This window comes from Aplysia californica, unplaced genomic scaffold (assembly GCF_000002075.1).
Source record: "Aplysia californica isolate F4 #8 unplaced genomic scaffold, AplCal3.0 scaffold00118, whole genome shotgun sequence".
NCBI lineage: Eukaryota > Metazoa > Mollusca > Gastropoda > Aplysiida > Aplysiidae > Aplysia > Aplysia californica.
The window spans coordinates 604,292-623,004 of NW_004797388.1; the positions used below are offsets into that span (position 1 = coordinate 604,292).

The 18,713-nt window shown below is 42.4% G+C and overlaps 2 protein-coding genes across 3 annotated transcripts in view; both read right to left on the reverse strand.

Moving 5' to 3' along the window:
* Positions 1–3,946: 3,946 nt before the first annotated feature.
* On the reverse strand, positions 3,947–11,130 carry LOC101864057. 2 transcript variants are annotated; one of them, XM_005095973.3, is made up of 3 exons: positions 11,030–11,130; positions 6,858–7,268; positions 3,947–4,883 (listed from the first exon to the last, which is right to left on the reverse strand). In XM_005095973.3, exons 1-3 carry the CDS (start codon positions 11,081–11,083, stop codon positions 4,356–4,358), a joined length of 993 nt encoding a protein of 330 aa, XP_005096030.1. In that variant the 5' UTR covers positions 11,084–11,130; the 3' UTR covers positions 3,947–4,355. The 2 variants fall into 2 exon arrangements, with proteins under 2 accessions (XP_005096030.1, XP_005096029.1); XM_005095972.3 differs by having other exon boundaries at positions 3,947–4,886.
* Positions 11,131–13,267: 2,137 nt separating this feature from the next.
* The window catches only part of LOC101849198 (2-succinylbenzoate--CoA ligase), a 29,277-nt gene continuing 23,831 nt past the window's right edge, over positions 13,268–18,713 (reverse strand). Inside the window, exons 11-12 of the mRNA XM_005095994.3 lie at positions 13,627–13,720; positions 13,268–13,420 (exon numbers count right to left, since the gene is read on the reverse strand). Coding sequence (XP_005096051.1) covers positions 13,268–13,420; positions 13,627–13,720 — 247 coding nt within the window. The remainder of the gene's footprint in view (positions 13,421–13,626; positions 13,721–18,713) is intronic.

Here is an 18,713-nt window from a genome sequence, read left to right on the forward strand (position 1 = left end):
TAAGATAACCAACAAGTTTCTTTATTGGCGAGGGTTTGCATGATGTATAATTGGCCTATCCACTGTTCACGGCAGCAGCAATATTCCGCTATAACCGACTCGCATGTTTGTCTGATTGCGCTATAACAGTACTAGATCTAGGTCTAACGCTAACAGCTCCTCTCGCCGTGATGTCACAGGATGCACCGAAAGGTGCACAGCACAGCCTGCTGTAATATGGCATGGACTCAACTAGCAAAGCAAGGAGACATTGGCAGACAGTGCTTCGTCACACCACACCTCCGTAGAAACAAAGAATGTAGGAAAACGCTACGTCACCACGAGGTCGTGATGCGAACAGGCTGGTTCATGCAACATGCACATGCACACACACAGTGTCTCACTCAACTACTTTTAAACAAAAACTGATGCGATTTAAAAAAAAACCCACCGTTGATCAAATCGAGACGGATTAGTGGTCTACTGGAAGCAAGCCAGCAACGAGATGATGGACTCAATCAGAGACTTCCCGAAGATGCTGAGATTATACTGTGTTACAAGAACTATATGAGCACACATTGTTCCAGAGGCCATATTAAGCGATTTTTACTAAAGCAAAAGACTGAAGAACTTTCTGAAGAAGAACCCAAACGTCATAGGGGCAGTACTAGTTCGTTTAATTTTCACGAACATTGTTTTTTGTTGTTGTGGAGAAGCATGCTCACTGATACTCCCAAAAACACCCAGATCGTTGGAAAAAGCCTTCTTATGCCGAACTGGAGAGGAGAAAGGGAGGACGATCACCAAAGAAGAACTACAAAAAACGTGCCAAGGAACGTGGGGACAAATGGGGAATGGATGTCTGCTTCCGTGTGTCATCAACAGTCAGTGATTTGAACGCAGCAGACGTTAGGTATCAGAGAGACTGCCACTCCTGGTTCTACACAAACTATCCAACGCAATCAACTAGCTCACCTACAACGCATGACAATATCTTCGGTATGCTGGTTGACGAGATTCGATAAAACAAATCACGAATGTGGAACAGTGTGGAAGTCCATGAACGCTATATATTGAACTTGAGGGAAAGACAAATCGCGACGTACACCCCATGAACCATGTATCTGAGAAGCTACACCCAGAATTGCTGATCCTGTCTCACCAGGTGTGGCTTCCATCCTCGTCTTAAGGACCACGGCTTCAGTCTAGATGCGTATTGTGAATGATGAAGAAGACTGCAATGGATGAGCCATATCATGCTTGGTTAGTGTGATCAAAGCACAATGTCCAAAGCACAATGTCCAAAGCACAATCGCCATACGTCCCCAACTCGTCTGTCAAGGGGATTTGTCATGAATGAGTGCAGCCTTTGCTATCGGTCCTAGCAGCTTCAGACCCCAAACTGGATTCTATACTGCCAGCAGCAATGATCGGCCACACTGTTACGAGTACAATCAGCAGCTATTTCACAAACTTGCAACTTGGACTTAGTGTCCTGTTGAGTCAACAGAGGAAATTTATAGACGAGCTTCACACGTATGGGGTCACCACCTCATAAGACGAACTAAGGCGCTTTCGGTGTTCAGTTAGTGTTGCTATGGCATTTGTTCCATGAGGACTGGCCTACTTTGACAGTAAACATGGACTTGTTCAAGTTGTAGCTGACAACTTTGACATGCAAATATCTCCAAAAGGCCAGAAATCAACGCACGGCTCAGCAATGATACTGGCACAAGCCAACACCCAGAAGTCAGAGCAGGTGTGGGAAATGCAAGATATCCCAGCCACCAGGCGTCTCAGCAAAACAGAAACAAGTCCGATAATCTGACACTTGGTGACGTTGCAGTTCAACGGTACACAGGAAACACGAAACCACTTTTGCCGGAAGAACTGAACCTGCGACATGTCCCATTTCTGGTCTTTCTTGCCACACGTTTCTCTGAATAGAACTGCAACTCAAGATCTGTCATTTTTTAAACAGGCACTCGGCGAAGATGCAAGACCTGAGTATGGAGGTTATAACACACAACATATCCGCAGTGCAGAACAACAACCCCAACCAAAGACAGATGTGGTGTACAGCCCATTCCTGGACATGATTCCATCTGAGCCAGACACCGTGAAGACAGCAATGGTTGAAGCCCAGGGTCCGACATAGCTCACTGGTCATGAATGGACAATATTCACCAGTGACTACCAGCTGTACAAAGAACTTGTCCACATCACATGGGTTGACAAGGAACAGTTTCAGAAGTTCATCCCAAGACTTGTTGGTATGCACATGCTGAGGAGTTTTGTTAGTGCTGTGGGATACCTGATGGGAGGAAGTGGCATTGAAGACATACTTGGCTCAGCATTTGTAGGGGTGCCAAAAATGTTGACCCGGAAAAAATACCCACAAAATATAAAAGCATTGAGACTTCTTGTTGAGTAGTTACTGCGACCCATTCTCCCCAACACTGACGTGCACACCGTGGCTGCACTCACGCGACATCTCGTCACCAAAAGCACCCAGAGCAAAACCACAAGACTTTGGGTTGAGTTCTCCTTGACCCAGTGTTCGTTATGATGGCCTTTGATCGGGCTTGTTTGCTGTGGAAAAGATGTTCCCCTACATCTTTGAGTCTGGAACGTCAACTATGCTCGCTACTGTCTTTACTATCTCCGATCCATGCAGCGCCTGCATCCACACGTCTTTGATGAAATACTTTAAAGTAATATTGTAGACTATATATAAATATATATATATACACGTGTGTGTGGGTGTGTGTGTGTCGCCCTCTGCCACGAGACAGAACTTATCCATGCGAGGTCGTGATTTTAATGCGACGATTTCAAGTGTATTGCGGATCAGCACATTTATGAAAACTATATGGCGGCCATCTTGTTTTCTTTGAAGTTGCCATTTTATCGAATATTTGATGTGTATTTCATCAAATGTGGTAACTTTTGTGACACTGAATGCTATTTAATTCAGTTTGTACATTTTTATGTCTTTGCATGCATGATATCCCTCACAAGATCTTTTACTCGAAATTCTACGGCGGCCATCTTGGATTTTCACTTTTAAACAAAAATGCTCAAAGTTTAGCATTTGGCCCCCATTAGATTTGAAATCAGCAATGAAAACTCAGTTAGAATCACCAAAGAAAAAAACTTTATGAAGCAAAACAAGCTTTTTCATCTGGCGCTCGAACTATGATGTCAGTAGGTGGCTTCCATCTTGCCTTTCGTTGTGTTGTCTTACTTTCTTTTTTCCCACATTCTGAATGGGCAAATTTGCGCATGTACCGAAAATAACAATTTGATTCGCATCCATGTGTAAGGAGTCAGAGAATTATTTGTGTTATTGTGTTTCAACAACTTGAAAAAGATGACTAACAAATATTGCTCGTGGTTGGAAGGCAGTACTGGTAGATTCCACCTCTTTACTAAATCGTCATTTCATTATGTTTCTGTATTGTCTTTGTCTTTCTTGTGTGTGGGATCTTCTAGCATTTTAACAAATTAAATAATCGTTTTCTAGTCAATGTGTCCCCCTTTATCGCAGACAAAGAAAAAAAATAAACAAAAGCTTTGATATTCTCTCATTGGCAGCTTTCATTTCATCTGTGGTCACATAAGGCACATCATCTTGAGGTGAAAAAGAAAAGATTTTCTCAGAGTAATACTATAAATCAAAATTCGATTTGTTTTATGAGAGGCATGCCTTCAGTAAAGATAGTAGGCCAACAATGTACTCGCCTATTCGTTTGTTCTTCGTTCTCAACGTAGAATTATTCCTGTGGATAGCTGGGATGTGCTCTGGTGTGGTTTGCTCTTTCTTTCCTATCAAACATCTATCATCCTTATTCTCTCATTTCTTGGGTTTGTTACTCTATTGTGACACCCCTAATCTTCTGCATTTACACGACCTAATTTGTTTGCAAGTGCTGTAAAACTCTTACAAAAGCAAACAAAGCAGAAGTTTTCTCAGAATATTATTTTTAATCAAAATTCGCTTTATTAATTCAAGAAAGATATGCCTACTATAAAGGAAATACAATGTACACGTTTATTCGTTCGTTCTTCCTTCTGAACGTAGAATTCCTCAGTGGGTGGTTGGTGGGTATTCTTATGCGGTTTGCTTCTTTCCTGTCACACATTTGTCGTCCTTATCTCTCCTCCATTTTTGTGTTTGCTACTCTCTTGTTATACCTCTAATACATGTATTACAAACCACACTTACAAAAACAAAACAGAGCAGAGATTTTCTCAGAATATTATTTTTTTATCAAAATTCGCTTAATTTTTAAAGAGAGACATACCTACAACTACAATAAAAATAGCAAATGGTACACGTTATTCGTTTATTCTTCTTGTGAACATAGAATTCCTTACTTACGGGCAAGAAGCACTGGCCCCGCCCGACAGAGAATCATGAGGGACGGGTCAGTGTTAATGGCGTCGCCAGCTTGGGCGCAGAGCTCCTGGCGAGCTGCGTCGAAGAGGGGAAGAAAGGGTGGTTGTTGCGCCACTGGGACGGGGACTGCAGGGGAGGGGGGTTGTTGACCTTGACCTACTGGGATAGAGGTCCCGGGCGAGGGGGGTTGCTGACCCACGGGGACGGAGACAGGAATGGGGACTAAGGGGGAGGGGGGCTGTTCCACAGGGATTGGGGCAGGAATGGGGACAACTAGAGAGGGCGGATGTTCTACTGGCGTGGGAGGGTTGGGGTTGCCGAAGATACAGCCAGGACGCCGTGCGATTGTGGTGAGGTAGGCGGAGCAGGAAGCGAGGGCACGGAACCGCTGGTCGCGACAGGCGGACGGCAGCAGCGCGCATGCGCAGTTGGAAGCGTACAGACTCGTCTGGGCTTCACAGATCTTGATGAGCGCCTGGAATCGGCTGTTTGCAACAGCATCCTGCTGAGACACAAAACCGGTTAGGCGCATCGCTGTGGCACTCCTAAAACCCGAGTTCGGTTCCTGAGTGGAGACATTTTTTTCTTTTGGGGGGGGGGGACCCCAGGCGGGGCGGTGCCACTGACTGAAGTGTCTTTAGGCCATTCCCAAAAGGGGGGGGGGGGCATTTCTCGTTCTAATGTACAGTAGAATTGTAAATGGCCTGACCCAACAATGTCATGCTCATAACTGCGCCTAAACTACAAAAGGGAACTGCTGGTTTTTCTTTCCTAATCCTTACTATCGTCATTTTCCTCTACTCTACTTATTGTGGGTTGTTGGAGGGTGCTCTGGTGTGGTTTGCTCCTTCTTTCCTATCAAACATCTATTGTCTTTATCTCCCCTCCTTCTTTTTTATGTTTGTTACTACCGTGTAACACCTCTAATCTTCTGGCGCTCATATGACCTTATGCAGTTGCGAGGGGGGAAGGGTCTCCTTTGGGTCATCTTCAGGTGTCTTTTGTTTGCTTTTCATGTGTCTTTGACGTATATGCATACGTATAACACTTTATTGGCCACACGTAAATAATTCAGAAAGCTAAGGCTTGGAAAAAGATAGACTGAGCATGTTATGAAGGAAAACAGGGAGGGATGAGGTGTCAAACGATACCACAAAGAAAATGCTAATAATAGATAAAAATCTCAATTTCAAAAGCAAAGATTTTTTCAAAGATTATTCTAAAAGACATCCCCCTCTATCTGAGAAACGAAACGTGGCGTCTTCACCGGAATCGGCGTCTGAATTCATAATCGCACGCAGAAGACTTGAGTTCAATTCTGATTTGGGGAAACTTTACCGAGTATGTCCGTTTTTCTGCTGGGATGTTGTGTGTGTATCCCACTCACCCCAGGTTGGGCCTGACAGTCAGGGTCAAAGCTCACCTCCAAAATGATCTTGACAGAGTCGATAGTGGCGTAAAATTATTTAAAGGGTAAAGGAAAAAAAACCCGGTACCGATGGCGACATTTACATTGTTTCACGTACCATGATTTTGTTGGCAAATTACACGTAACACAGTCGTTGCTAATCTATTGACACCTGAGGTTGGGTGGAGAAGGCCCCTAATATGCATGTAGTAGGTTCCACTTCATTACTCTTCCTCTGTTGTTTCTGTCTGCCTCCCTGTCTTACTTTTCCCCAGCCCTAAATGAAGACAACTGTATCAACGTGCTTCTCTTGACCCAAACAGACTATTGACTACGATTTGTAGACAGGGAACCACCAAAGCGCATCGTGGTATAGAGGTTACGATTTTCATCTCTCATTTGATAGGCTCCAGGTTCGAAACCTGACAACGACCGAAAATGTTCTTCTTTACATCCTTTCTACAGCCACTCCTTGGCTCTTAACTGCTAACTTTCATCCGCACCCCTGATCTTATGGTTGGTAAGATCAAACACTTTTCATTCTCGGATAAGGGAGAGAAATCTCACAGGTCCCGTGTGCAAGTTGCGCATTTTAAATATCCATTTGTGGTCCTAAAATCGATTAGAGTAGGCTCCGGCCTCCACCTGGGCAAAATTCAAAATTCCTACCAAAATGATAATTGTTTAATGTGTCCCGCGCGCTCAGCTCATATGACCTTATGCAGTTGCTAGTGCCGTAAAACTCTTACAAAAAAATAAATAATAAGTAAAAATAAACCTACTACCACCCCCACCCCATGGCGCTCCGTTACCTCAGTTGGTATCATGCTGGATTAAGAGAGGATTGCCTCTGTTCGAATCCCAGACTGAGCATATTTGAACTCAGGTCTTCTTTATGGAGTTTTCAATGACAATACTCTCACTAAACCCATCTGGTTCGGTTCTTTCGCAGACGATCGTTAGATTCGGAGGTCCTCAACTGTGTTAGATAACCTGACGCATGTAGTGTTGGTTGGGAAGTTAAAACCATATATTTCATTTTTTATCACCTCCTCCCCCCCGACCTACCTGTTGAGCTCCGGCCAGAGAGAGTTTCCTGCCTTGAGTGTTGTTCCCCGTCTGGTTAGCGTTTGGAGGCTGTCCCAGACTACTTCCGTTTGCCCCGCCATTAATTACAGCACAGACGGCGTAGAGCTGTGAGCAGTCACTGGGCAGCTGTGGAACCACAGGTCCGCTGGGGGCCGGGGTGGTGGTCTCATTGCAGTCGTAGTCGCAACCCTTGCCATTGTCGTAATAGTTGCCGTTGTCGTAGTCGTAACCGTCGTCGAGGTCGTTATCGTTATGATATTCGTTTCCCCAGTCGTAGTCGTCGCCATCGCCATTATATTGGTACTCGTCGTCGTGGTGCCACTGTCCCCTGTGAGCGAGGATCGCCGAGGGGAGGAGCAACAGGAAGAGGGTGGAGCTTGAAAGGTGGAACTATGGAGGCCAAGAAATGCATGGTAGGGGTGTGCGAGTCCACTATTTTTTTTACTCGAGTCCGAGTCCGAGTCCGAGTCCGAGTAATAACGACTTACTCGAGTGGGTGCTCGAGTACTCAAATCCTGAGTACTAACTCAAATGTATCTTTTGCCAATACTTTAATAAAAAATTTACTAATCGATAAATAGCAGCAATAATACAAAATGCAGAAAACGAAATATATAATAATGATCAAAGTGACAAAGAAAAGTATTAGAATTACTGAGGAGATTGGAATAGTGCATAAAGAATAAGAAAAAAAGAAAAGTAAAAGAATTGCAATGCCCAAAGACACAAAAACGATGAAAATTGCAAGATAATTTTGTTCTACTTAAAGTTCCACCCCCTACCTGAGTAGGCCTAAGTACATCATCTTCATCATCATCATCATCATCATCATCATCATCATCATCATCATCATTGTATAAAGAAGGTATTAAAACAGTTAAGACCTTGTTGTATTTCCCAAAAAATATATTTTTCACAGTTCAACGTTTCGCCAATAAGGCTTCATCAGGAACATAGTATTTGAGAAACAAATAAATGAGTGATGACGCCACAGCAACAAAGTGTTCACTATAAGTTACGTATTGGTGTGGTTTGGACAATATTGGAAATATCTCCATCATCATCATCATATACACAGGCTATAAAAACTAAAGTGCGTACATAAATGTCTGAATATTTAAAGGAGCGGTGAGTACAAATCGCCGGAGAGAGGGGAACACTAAAGCCAGAAGTGATAGAGAGAGAGGGGGGGGGGTGGAAAGGTGCGTGGAAGTAAGGAATATAATAACAGAAGGGTGCTGTGAACACAAATCGGAAAGGCCAGAGAAAGAGAAACACTAGGGCCAGAGGTGGCAGAGAGAGGGGGAAAGGAAAAGAGGGAGAGAGAGAGAGAGGGAGGGGGAGAGAGAGAGAGAGGGGGGGGGGGGGGGACATATGCATGGAGGTAAGGAATATAATGACGGAAGGGTGCGGTGAACACAATCAATGAGTCGAAAAGGCTAGAGGAGAGGAAACACGAAGGCAAAAAGTGGAGAGAGAGAGAGAGAGAGAACTATAACAGAAAGGCAGGGCCAAAGGGAAGGGGTTGCAGGAACATAAGGGGTGATTAGTACGTTACGTTGTAAATTTTAGGTCCTTAAAATGGGGCTCGTCGATGTTAAGGCCAGTGAGAATTTTGTGAGACCCCAAGTTCCAAATCCACATTGATTCTCTTTGGTTAAGTTTTTCTTTAGTGGGATATTGGACTATTTCAATTCCCTGAAGCTGCAAATCGGAGGTAGGCTACCATTGTGACCAGGACTGTTGAAATGTTGGCCAACTGGTGTGCTGGAGTTTTTCTGGACTGAATACCTATGGTCATTAAAACTAGCTCTTAGTGTGGTGGTAGTTTGACCTACATATTGAGCTGGACAGACTTTACAGGATATGAGGTAGATTACATTTTTGGTTTCACAAGTGATGCTGTGGGAAAGTTTTCTTTTAAAGTGGGGGCCTTCTACAAAGTTGGTTACTTTCATCATCATCATCATCATCCTCATCATCATCATCATCATCATCATCCTCCTCATCATCATCATCGTTATAGTAGGCACGATAAGAAATAACAAAAAGTTGGCGGAGACTTGAGCATATGATGAATATGAAGTTTTATGGCAATATAAAATATGTTCAAATTAAATATTACATTTATTATACTTATGTTTAAAATATTAAACTTAAAAACGTTAAACATGTTTAAACATCACCACCACCATCATCATCATCATCATCATCATCATCATCATCATCATCATCATCATCATCATCATCATCAGAGCTTCCCCTTACCTTGAATGCAACCAAGAGTGAAGTGTGCTTCTTCTCAACATGGACGAAGGAAGCAACGTGGCAACCAATAATTCAGATCGAAGGAAAAAAAGATGTCATTCAACCCCACTACACGCCTTCTGGGCGTCTGTCTGGATAGACAACTAATCTTCAACAAGCACATTGACGAAGTGTCCAAAAATGCAACCTCAAAAATGAAGGTGATCGGTGCTGTCAACAAATCAAAATTAGGGTGGGGTAAGGAGTCGCTCAAGAAGGTATATCAGATTTTTGTGAAAAGCAAGATGGATTATGCTGCCCCAGCGTGGCAGCCTTGGTTGAGTGAGAACAATGCAAAGGCCCTGGACAGAATACAAAACAAAGCCCTCCGCCTTGTATCAGGTCAGCTGAAAGCAACATCAACAGAAGCGCTGCGCTATGTGACCAACCTAAAAACAACAGGAAAAGTTGGTTTCGGATGGGCACCGATCTAGCAGACCAACCCCCTGAAGCAGAGAATGGATGACCAAACAATCTGGTGAGAATGCGTCCATAGGAGATCCTTGGCAAAATCAAAATCCGGACAGAACTGAGAGGAGTGAAGAGTAAAGGTGATGACCCTGTAAAGGCACGTGAAGCTGCAGACAGAGGGTGTGATCAAAGAGGTTGGTGCTAATGTGACGATTTTCACTGATGGATCGGCTGTCGCCGGATACTGCGAAGGTGGAGCACCAGCAGTGGTGATAATGAATGATGAACCACCACGAACAGAAATCATTAAAACTAAAGGTGCATTCCTTACATCATCTTACGACGAGGAATGCCAGGCAATGATGTCTGCTGCACAATGGATTGCTGACAATTGCCGCAGTAGAACCAATGTGCTGATCTTGACTGACAGTCAGTCCCTCCGCAAGGGACTGCTAGCCAACACTCAGACATAAATTATTTGCGACGCAAGTTCAGTGAAGCCACTGCCACAATAAAAATCCAGTGGATTCCAAATCATGTCGGAATCGAAGGAAATGAGGCAGCAGACCAAGCTGCTAATGAAGCTAGAGAGATTGAAGAAGACATACAACCAACAACATACAGAGGAGTCTTTCCAATGATCAAGAGGGAAATCAGAGAACCACTATGCAGAGCTAAATACCAGCACCTGGAAGATGTGTATTCTGGGTATTCTAATAAGCAGGAACAAAGTATCACATGTCGCTGGGACCAGGTTGAGCTAGCGAGACTGCGTCGGACCATCATTGGAGCTTGAGATGGTATAAGAGCTTTGTAAATGAAGAGCTCAACCGACGTTGCCGAAGATGCGGCAATGAAAAGGAGGATGTCAAACATATGTTTGAATGTCCAGGAACTGTGTCAATTAGAGTGGAGTTATTTGGACGAGTGGAGGTGCCGCTAAGCATATTGACTAAGGAGCCAAAAAAGAGCAAGAAGATTTCTTCGTTCTTAAAATAAAACGTATCAATTACCCGTTGCTTGAACCACCCATATCATCTATGTGACTTACAAATATCTGGCATTAAATTGGGACACGGGACCAAAAAATAAATAAATAAATAAATATAAATCAATTGTGCCCGATCCGGAGATCAATATTAGAGGACTATCACCGTAAGTTAAAAGTACATTCATCAAACAGTATTTGGAAAATCTGAGAAGTAGCCAATTGAACATGTATAATCAGTTTTAGTAACAGTTTTTACGGCACTTGCAATGCAGTTGGGTCATAGTATAAGTGTCGGCGGTTAGAAGTGTTACGAGAGAGTAAGATTCAAAGAAAAGGAGGAGAGGTAAGGACAAAAGATGTTTGTTGAAAGTTAAGAAGGAGCAAAGCCACGCTGGAGCGCCAACTAACCACCCACAACTCAAATATTGTACATGATACTTACCATTGTGTAGTTTCTAATGTTCGTCCACGTTCTCCAATTAAGGAATCGCGACATTCAGGTGATATTTTATACTCAGCGTTTGCCTGTGGGCTTTTCTCGTGGGCGCGGGAACTTCTTCAGATGCAAAGAAGAGATCGTTAATAGTCGTTGAGAAATAGACAGACACACACACAGACACACAGAGAGGGAAGAGGAGAGAATGAGAGAGAGAGAGATAGAGAGAGAGAGAGAGAGAGAGAGAGAGAGAGAGAGAGAGAGTTTGATTGATTGGGTAGATGTTTTACGGCACTATCGACACAATTTTGGTCATTTAAGCGCCATTGAGAGAGAGAGAGAGAGTGAGATATTGATTTGAAACTAGCGAACAAAGCTCGTATTTCCCACCTAGATACATGTACTCGGTTTGATGAGTGCAGCAGATCTATCACATATTTAGCAATTTTGGAAAGCTTTTGGAGAGGAGACCTCAGAAGAAAAATTCTGAAAAAAAAAGAAAGCGAGGAAGGTCAAAGGAGAAAATGATGACTCCAGAAATACCTATATATGGGTTAACATCCGTCGCTTTCCGCGCTGATCTTCGTTCACCTCACTGAGAACCTTTGAACAAAAACGCTGAGATACATGCACTTTACTTTTAAACAGTTATCAAGAGGGGGCTCTGGTGGTCTAGAGGTTACGGTGTTTGCCTCTCATTCAATAGGTCCTCAGGTTCAAAACCTGATAGCGACGGAAATTTTCTTCTCTAAAATTTTCTCCTTTCAAATTCCTTCCTGCTCTCTAACTATGTTCTGTCGTCTGCTTTCGTCTCCACTTTCTGCCCCCCCCCCTCCCCCCTCCCCCTTGCCCGTTGCCCCTTCCTCTGGGCTCCTGTCTCTTTCTGCAGCCTTTCTACTGCTACTTCTTGGATCCTTCTTACTGTTGTCTTTCAGCCGTACCCCTAATCCTAAGGTAGGTAAGATCTAACACTTTGCCGTCTCGGATAACGGATAAGGGTGACAAATCTCGGAGGTCCCGTGTGCAAGTTGCGCACGTTAAAGATCCTTTGGTGGTCCAAAATCGATAAGAGTAGGTTTCGGCAGCCACCCAGACAAAATTCAAAATTAATTCCTATCAAACTGAAAATGTTTAATGTGTTCTGCGCGCTAATACGACATTGCACAGTTGCGATTGCCGAAAAACACGTACCAAAACAAACAAAGAACCTGACGTCTTCAATGCTGAAGCCAACCGTCCGGGATACGCGGCCTGTAGTAAATAGCCTAGGTTTGCATCTGTCCGAAAGTCTACGACCAAACCAGAAACGACCTTATTTCTTGTCAGTGGGAGAATTCTGTCCGTTCGTTTCCAACATGCATGAGCAGGTCAAAAGTTACGAAACGCAAGGCGGGAATATCAAACCGTGAATGATTTTAAAAATAAATAAACAATTATTGTTAACATGCATTTAAATCAGTGGTTTACGCCAATAATTTGCTTACTTTGAGGCTCTGATAACGAATATAACATAGGTGTTTATATCAGATCTTAAGATTATAAATACATTTTTGTTCGCCTTCGCTGGCTATAGCTGATGAGTCACAACATGACCAGACACAAATGCCACACACTGCAGTCCACCAACCTACCGGCTTATACAGGGAGCAGTCGTGTCGTTTTGGAGGACACCTCCAAACGGATATCTCGCTGATTGACAACGTAAATACTGTTGCCCCATTTCAACTACTGGCTAGCCGAGAGACGGACGACATTTGGACGGACGGTTTCCGGCTTGGTGGACACGCGGGCTATATGTTGTATGGTACCTGCTATATTGTGTGACCGAGTTTGACAAGCAGGTGGATAAATGATAAGGCGTTTAGGTCTATATTTTGTTGCACGCAGAACTATGTGGTAGAGTTTTTATCAAGGATTTTCTCATGTGTCTGCTGGGACTGCTAGGACATTGTGTCTCTTTCAGCTCAGGTTGGTCGTGATAATAATAATAATAATAATAATAATAATAATAATAATAATAATAATAAATAGCATTTTGTATAGCGCAAATTCCCACTCAACATCAAGCTCAATGTACTTAAGAATTAATAATGATTATTACATGAACTTCAGCAGACCTGATTTCGTTATGAAATAATCTCAACTTCCTGTTGCAATTTTACCAGCAATACAACACTAACTGTCATGACCAAAGCTGCCGATCTCTAAAATGATCCAATTTGTGGCAAGAGGGACGTAAAACCTCTACATTCCCTTTTTATCATTGTAATCAATGAAGAACATGGGAGTACGTGGTTCCCCCAACCAGACGCTGGACTGCTGAGAAGCTGACACTGTGATCTTTGATAACTGCGGTGGAGCCAACAACAGAAACTGCTCCAGCTTGTTAACTTTTGTCTGACAGTGTTAAAAAAATTCTAGCTCATTTACTAACTTACCTATGCCCACGAAACTTTGCATGGCACTTTTGCAGGCCAGCGATCAAACAAAATTATTTTTCCCAAAAATCTTGATCCGGTGATAAAAAAGTTTTTCTCTTTGAGCCCTTTATTAAAAACCGCTCTTTGGAAGCATACTCAGGATCACTAAAATAAACGACTTACCATAAGCTTGCCTACAAATTGCTCCTTTTGCGACAGCGACACAGTCCTGTCACCACATTTCAGAGTAAACTTGTCGATTTCATCCCCCGGCTGTCTGGACGTCACCACGTGCTCCGTGAGAGTCTCGAAAATTACTCACCCCATCTCTTGAATCGTGTTTCTTAGGCGAACGTTAAAGTGTGGTGTTGAGGAAAATATGTCAACTTTTGAATGTTTTAGGTGTATGCTTTCATCAAAGAATACGTGTTGGAACCTTAGTTTGCAGTGACCTTTATTAATAGGCTTTTAGATTCTGTTAGTCATCCAGATTTTGGACCCGTTTGAAAAAGATCTGAGAAGACTGAGTGTAGCGATTTTATTTTATCTTGTTTTAACCGCGGTCAGGCAAAAGAAGGAATACCTCATATCATACAACACAAAAGGAGGTAGAGTGCCCACTAGGGGTGGATCGGGCCGATCGCCCGACTCGAACGCCTGAAACTGAAAACAAACATGTTTGTTTTTGAGGCAATCGGGTCGGGCGATCGGGCGATCCCATACGTAGTAGGCACCCCGTATAGACTTTTGTGAGCCTACGGGCGACCACATAGAGAAAGCCTCTCGAGGCCGTTCTTTCAACAGCCGCGTTGTCAGTCGCATTAAGCTTCGGAAAGGGCCTGCTTGACCCCAAATGAGGAACGCTGTTACACACGACCGTTTATCATTAAGTGAATGCATTCTTCATAGACAGGGAAGGCGTTGTCCAAAATCGTACTGAAGTATCATTCCAGTGATCGGGTGTGACAAAGGAGCTTGCTGGTAGAACCATTAATAATGCTAAAGGCGTGAGAGACATTTTAACCTCATATATCGCCCAGAACCTTTTAGTCTATAATAACTAGATTACGCTGGACAAATTATGAGAGAGAGAGAGAGAGAGAGAGAAAGAGAGAGAGAGATGGGGGTGGGGAGGGAGGGTCAGCGCGCGGTTTTATAAATGTCACTATCATCGCCATCATATTCATCTTTATCATTAAGTGTACGGCGTCCTATAATATTGTATTCGTATTCTACCAATAAAAATACATGTACAATGGGGACTTAGTTACGTTTGTCCCATTATCTGAGCGCATCTGTGTCCATGTTTGAATAACTTGCTAGGCCTACATCAAACTGTAGGCGCGTAAGTAGAAGCATTGCTTTGGTACAACAGCAACGTGAAAAACACGGCCACAGACAGCTTTGGACGGCCTTGGAAAGAATGTAGTTTGGATTCCGCGAGAAACGTCAGTGCAGCACCTCACTGGCGCGTCCTCTTTGACAGTCTTATCTAGGTGGGACACAACAGTTTTCATTTGAGGATTCTTTTTTTATAGTATTAGTAGAGTGTTTTACGGCGCTCGCAACTGCATAAGGTCATATGCGCGCCAATGGGGATTCTTTTAATTCCACTGCCTCGGGCAGTGCGCTTGTGTGAGCGTGGGCGAACGGCTTTTCTCTATGTGGTCGCCCTAACTCACTGCTCACCAGTGACAGTCTTTAGTGGAAAAAAAAAACTAGTTACAAAACAGTCATTTTGTTTATTAAGTGCCCCATACACGTTCAAATTTGTTTGTCAAACATTTTCGATCAAATTTTTTTTGGGACAGTTTGACGTTTGCCCTACACGTTCAATTTTTTTGGGGTCAAACATTAGTTTGTGCCAAGAGTTTGTAATGGACGGACCAACAGCGTTGGCTCTTGCTTTAGCCTTGCGGAGAAAAACAAAAAAGAAAAGAAAGTGACCGCGCCGGTGTTTCTTGACTACAGGAATAAAAGAGCTTTAAAAACACAATGAAGGCTCGTAGATATCATCTGCACCGGCCCCAGACTTTTGAGAATCATCCAATTTCTTCAACTCCCTCGGAAAACTCGTCCGTATTGAGTTAATTAAAAAAAAAAAAAATTCTTTTGCGACATCTGCATACCACTCCCGGTATTTCAGCAGCAGAGTGTCGTACACATCTTCTTTTTAAAAATCTCGGTCACGGTATTCTTTACTTTCCATAGTTCAGGCAAACTCTGGTACACTTCAAGCAGTCCCAGAATATAATTTTTTTTTCTTCCTTTGAGGGCGCCAAGATGATGACAATGTAAAAGGTAGATCTTTTCTATCTGGCTGCAACTTAAAAAATAATGTTTGCACAAATAAATTTGACGAAGCCGACACACGATCAAAAAGTTTGACGGTTTGACAAAAAATATCAACTGAAAACAGATCAGTTAAATATTTGACATCATATTATTTTGACCATCAAACACGCCAATGCACGATCAAAAATCTATTTTAAAAATTTGTGTCAAACATATTTGATCACACCATCAAACAAATTTGAGCGTGCATGGGGCACTTTATAGTGAACACTTTTTTTTTGCACTAAAGGTTCTCAAAACATGAGTTCATTAAGCATTTGTGATGCAGCGTGGTGGAATCAGGCTCTCGTCAATTTTTGGGCATGTAGAGTTATTGGTATCAACTTAAAGCTTGTTCAATTGTCTTTATTTGGATGAAAAAAACATCCTTTTATCTTGAATACAGGTCGAGATATTCGCAAATGAAGGAGGTGGGGGTCACCTATTTTTAGAGGTAAAATTAGTGAAAAAATGACAGCCGAAGACTAGTTATTATCTTATCTTAAGAGTCCGTGGTAACTGAAAATTTACATTGTGTGTACCTTTAATCACATTTTTCAGAAAAATCCACACAGAAATGAGTTTTTTAATGGGCATGAAAGGTGTTGAGCAAAAAACAACAATTTGAAAAAAATTCACAAACCTGATGAAAAATGCAAGTTTCTTCACTTTGATTATTCTGACGAGAGTCTGATTCCACCACGATGCCTCACATTTTGTCGCAACTAGAAGAAAAGACAGACTTGCATTTAGATTACCCCCAGCTAATGGGATGTAAACCTTTTACAATATGTAGAAACCACCAACTGGTATTTTAAATTACACATGAAGTATTTATTAAGAAATGTCCTAGAATCTATAACAAATATTTTTTAAATGTTGATCAGTTAATACAAATTGATACAAGTCTATTCTGCAAAAGCTGGAGACATTATGTTCGATAGTTGAGGAAATTTTGACAATAAATTGCACCACGAATTTTTGACCGCACAATGCTATAAGTATAAGGTCAAAACTTGGAACGCAGTGGCTAAAAAACCATATGTTTGTCAAAAAAGATCAAGTTTATAGCCTATTAGGTCACACTGGCCTTTTGGTCCTGTTTTTAAAAAAAAAATAAAGAACGCGCCATACCAGGCGCAGCTGTGTTTGGTTAACTAACATTAGAGGGAAATAGGAGACACAGACCTTTACATCTTGCTGACATCAATATTAATTGATCAATTTATAACTGAAACCGAACATACGTTGGAGGATGTTGGGGGTGAGGATAGTGCTGGTTCTCGTGAGCTTTAACATTTAACCCTATCCATACGTCTGGGGTCATTTTGTATCCCAGGGGATGTATTTTTCACATTGTAGAACACTTCTAGCACGAACTTCTCTTTGAGACTTTCATAATTCCTCAATAAATCATTTTGACAGACTGCTATGAAAAGCAAATTGCTAATGGGGATGTATCTTTTTGACCTTTGGTCACATTTCAAAACGACATTTTTGCGTCCGGTGGGGTAATTTAGTGCCCCTCACTCTCCAAAGAGGAAAAAAGTCACTTATTATCTGTATCTATCTAGCGGGGTTACAGTTACAGGCAACCACAACACATCTTTTGCATGGAGTAGTAGTAATAGCTACATCAACATTTTCCAACATCTGCGTTTCGGTTGGGTATTGTTCGCGCTTTTGCAGTTGAGCTGGAGACATTTGACGGCCGTATCATCTTATGCAATTTTATATTGAGGCTGATTGTTGTTGGCAGGTCTGACACACACTGCATCACTCAGCAGTTGAATGAGTTTCGATACTTTTATCAAACTTAGACTTACTGGTGGAAAGGATGAATCTATATATATATAAATTATGAATGTATGTATCAGTCGCATTGCGCTCGTCTGGGAATCCATTCATGTGGATACCCTGTACTTTTCGATCTTAGTGTTGCTTTACATTATGGTTGACCATTCGATTCTTCTGGAATATTTACGTAAAACTTTTGGCTTTTCTAGATTTGTGCTTGAGTGGTTTTATGTTGTATTTGAGTGATCGCACATAGCGAGCTTGTGTCAATGTCACAAAGTCCATCGAAAATTGTGTTGTTTTGTGGAGTACGCCAAGGTTGAGTACGCCAAGGTTGAGTAAGCCAAGGTTCTGTCCTGGGTCTATTACTGTTCACCCTATACACACATGGCCGTTAGGTAATTTTGTTAGAATCCATGACATAGACTTTCATGCTATACACAGATGTATAATAAATATAATAAATAATAAATAGCATTTGTGTAGCGCATATCCCAGCTCAACAGCAGGCTCTATGCGCTTTACACTATATTATATATGTCCTTTTCAAAGTTTGATGTAACCAATTTATTTACCAGCATGAGCTGAACGGCTTTGAAACAGTTCAAAAGTGGATGGAGAAGAAGACAGAATTATTACTGTTTTACACCAGCAGGATGTTTTGAGCTCAGTGGCATAGATTACATCAAGAGAGGTTCTGAAAATGTTACTTTTAGGTGAGAAGATAACACCCCCCCCCCCCCCCGGCCCAGGTTTTTACTTTGACCATAAATTGTGTCACGACATGGCTAGATCCGGTGCTCGCTCGTTTCTGGGCATATGGAGTCATTGGCATCCTTTTAAGGCTTTTTCATCTATCTTGCTTTTGATGAAAAAAGACCTATCTATCTAGAGTAGAAGCCAAGATATTTATTTGTGACTGAAGGAGTTGGGGGTCGCCCGGTGCCAGCTACCAGAGATAAATTAGCCAGAAAATGGTCGCCATAGTTTGGTGACTTCCAAAGCATTCCTGAGAGGAGGAGGAGGAGAAGGATGATGATGATGATGATGATGATGATGATGATGACGATGATGATGATGACGATGATGATGACGATGATGACGAGGAGGAGGAGGAGGAGGAGGTGGGGGAAGGAGGA